This window comes from Mus caroli, chromosome 7 (genome assembly GCF_900094665.2).
Source record: "Mus caroli chromosome 7, CAROLI_EIJ_v1.1, whole genome shotgun sequence".
Classification (NCBI taxonomy): Eukaryota; Metazoa; Chordata; class Mammalia; order Rodentia; family Muridae; genus Mus; species Mus caroli.
Window position 1 is genome coordinate 107,214,172 of NC_034576.1, and position 3,502 is coordinate 107,217,673.

Genomic DNA, 3,502 nt, shown 5'->3' on the forward strand with positions numbered 1-3,502 from the left:
TGTCTTTGATGAACACCTGATGCTACACACGTGATGATTCTCAACCTTTCTCTTTCAATCTCACAGCCTGAGTCTAGAAGCCAGGAGTTCAGTGGTGCCCATGACCTCCCCCCACAGACAGGGTAGGTGGTAACTCTCTGGGAGAAAAGAATCCTCATTTAAAAACCTGTGAGTGATGATTCCTGTCTAAACCTATGAGACCATGTTATAACCAGGTTCAGTACACTCTTCCAAGAGTATACCATACTGATTTACATTCATGATAAGAACATAACATAACATAACAAAGGAAAAGAAAACAGAATAAAGAAGCAGACAAGATTGTGAAGTAACAGAATTTATTTGGTCAAAGAACTGTTGATCACAAAGAATAAGAACATCTATCTCTACAGTGTGAACTACACATTTTCTGGGTAAGAGGTTAGAAAGGGCAGTTGAAAAGCAACTTGTTGCCTGAGTGAAAACTCCAAACCTCAGGAGCTCCAGTGTGTTATCTTAGGGTCTCTAGCTGCATATGTAGCAGAAGATGGCCTAGTCAGCTGTCATTGGGAAGAGAGGCCCCTTGGTATTGCAAACTTTATATGCCCCAGTACATGGGAACTCCAGGGCCAAGAAGTGGGAGTGGGTGGGTAGGGTGGCAGGGCGGGGGGAGGGTATAGGGAACTTTCGGGATAGCATTTGAAATGTAAATGAAGAAAATATCTAATAACAAAAAATAAATTAAAAAAAAAGGAAAGAAAAGAAAGCTCCAGTGTGGTGATTTAGTCTCTATGCTGCTCAGATCCCATGAGTTGCAGGAGAGGCTATGCAGATCTCCCCGGGTGTCCAGCTTTCTTGTCTTTAACCTGTACCAACACCCTAGGCATTGTTTTCCACATTCAAATGATCATTCTCAGAGAGTCAGTCAGCAAAACCAGGCAAGGGCCCAGAGGATAGGTGGACCCCACATGAAGGGTGAGGCATTGCCCCTGCCTGGGACAGAGGTCCAAACCAGGCACCTTGGGTCGGCAGTGTGTCCACGGGAGCCTGTGTGAGTGGGTGGGTGGGCACTAGCGAACAAGCAGAAGCCTCTGCCCTTGCTTGTTCTTGTTCTTCCCCTTCTTCGATCTTCGTCTTCCACCCTGACTACAGAGCTGCCCAGTGTTCACAGAGCCCTGAGAGGTGAGGAGCCTGTCAGCATTGTGCAAGGATTGATTCTCCTTGTCTGGAGCATCCCAGCCCCAGTTGGCTGTGGATCTGGGATGGTGAATCACAATTGCATCAGCAGGCAGATCAAGTTCACCTTCAGTATTCCTGAGGTTCTGCCCAGCTTTCTGGTGGTTCTTTTCCTGAAGCACTTTCCCCTCCCCTAAGGAGGCTTCTTCGGTTGCTCTCTTCTCCCTGTTTTCACAGGGCTCTCCTGCATCTTCTGTGCAAGGGCTTTTCTTCTTATGCTTTTTTCTCCGGGATTTCTTCAGCTGGTATTCGGGGTCGAGAACCTCATGTATTCTGCCCTCTGGCATGTCAATACTGACCTGTTTGAGGTCGGTCTGCTGCACATAGAAGAGCACATAGGCATTCTCATTCAGGACAGAAGTCACATCGCAGCTGGTGACTTTAGTATCATCCATCTTGTACCACTTCCCATGGCCAGCTTTGACAAAACAGAAGTAATGTCCACTGTGACAAGTCTCACCTTCATGGACCAGGACGGCATAGAGGGCATAAGGCAAAGGTCCTCCAGTAGGCTGGGACAGGTATGGCTTCAGGTCAAGGAACTCCGGGTAGCTTATTTTTCTGTCCAACTTGTTACCCATGAAGCCCAAGAAGCGCTTTAACACTAGCAGGAGTACCTTTGGGGCACTATGAACATGCAGGGTCTTGGAAGCTGGTGTCTTCTGTCTACACCTACCACAGTCGTAGGCATTCTCTCCACATAGCTCTTCTGACTTCTCTGTATCCCACAAGGCTTGATTTACACTCTGAGCTGAGCTGATATCCAGCGGGACGTCCAGGAAGGGATCGAAGGTATCTGAGGTACCCTGGCAATGGAGACACTTGATCTGAGACCTCCACCAGCCTCCAAATATGTCATGAATGGGTGAGCTGTCCTCAGCGGTGGGTTCTGATTGTCTGTGCACTTGAAGGCAGGATTCATGCATTGTTTCCAAGGTGAACATGAGAAACTCATGGGCATCTTCCTGCTGGTGCTTGTGGAAGGCAGAGGTCAAAATCTGGGAGGGCTTCATGACATCCCCTGAGTGAGAGTGTAGGAGACTCTGGGTCACATGGGCTTCCATAGCACACATCTTACAGCCTTCTGGGGAACAACAGGTTTGACTGTGCTCCCGGGACAGCATGTAGTCAGCGAGAGGTGGTGTGTGTGTCAAGCACTGCAGGGCTGCATTCAGGTAACAGCTGTTACCTGTGTTCTGGAGCCCGCATCCCGGTCCTTGGGGACTCTCCCAACTCAGACTGTGCTTTCCATTGGCAGTTAGCTCCTCCACCACCTGAGCTTCATTCTGATGCAGCTCTGGGGCACCAGGAGATGATAGGGCTGGATCTGCTAGGGGACAAGAACACAAAGTGACTTTAGGGCATGCCAGTGGCCAAATCTTTTACCTTCAGACTCCATTCTAGAAAACCTGACCTAACTTTCACTTCAGTGAAACTAACAGGACAGTACCTAGCATTACTTTCCAAGATAACCGACCCCCTTCCCCAAAAAAGAAAACACCCACATACAACCCATCCCAAACCAAACATGAACATAAATCCAGTCTCTACATTATACCCCCAACAAGACCAGTGTCTCGTTATTACTCCAACAGATCTGCAACCCCAGGTTCATAACCTGCCCCCTCCCTAATGACCACCCATGCAGAGGGAAGCAAACATTTACCTTATGAATCCCAATACCCACCAATATGTTACAGGCCACAAAAACTAGCCAATTAGATGCTTGCACACTCACCCACACCCCTCTGCAGGCTGCTTACTGTAAACTCTTACCCTGAGAGATATTTGGGTCTCACCATCCCCAAAGCCTTCCTGCTAGACAGTGGCTCATGGTAGTGCCCTAGCTAGCTGGTAAAAAGGCCACACAGTGATTGCATCTCATCAGTTCCTGATGGATCTCATCAGTTCTGGTTTGGGGGGATGACTACTCTTTCCTGGCACTACACATGCAAGCTGCAAAAGACCTTATGATGTGACTCAACCTCTTAGAAGGGCAGAGCAGCCCCTTTGTCGACAAAAGTCTGTTGCACACTCAATTCATCCTTATGCAGGTCTAGGGCAGCCAGAGATGATAAGGCTGTTGGGGGACACACAAGACTTATGTGACCTTACAGTGAGACTTACCTTCTGGGAAGGAAAGAGAAACCACCATGTCTCCAAAGACCTCTTCAAATAACTTGCTGGAGTCTTCTAAGGGAGCAGAAGGACGTTTTTCCCCTTCAGAGAATCTCTGCAAGTGAGGACAAATGCTCAGTCTTTTATACTCCAGTCTTGTGACCACGCC

The 3,502-nt window shown here is 48.2% G+C and overlaps 1 protein-coding gene across 1 annotated transcript; it reads right to left on the minus strand.

The window, feature by feature from the left end:
* Positions 1-1,049: 1,049 nt before the first annotated feature.
* LOC110298882 (ubiquitin carboxyl-terminal hydrolase 17-like protein C) lies at positions 1,050-3,430 on the minus strand. Its single transcript, XM_021168408.1, has 2 exons — positions 3,343-3,430; positions 1,050-2,545 (listed from the first exon to the last, which is right to left on the minus strand). Exons 1-2 carry the CDS (start codon positions 3,368-3,370, stop codon positions 1,050-1,052), a joined length of 1,524 nt encoding a protein of 507 aa, XP_021024067.1. The 5' UTR covers positions 3,371-3,430.
* Positions 3,431-3,502: the final 72 nt, after the last annotated feature.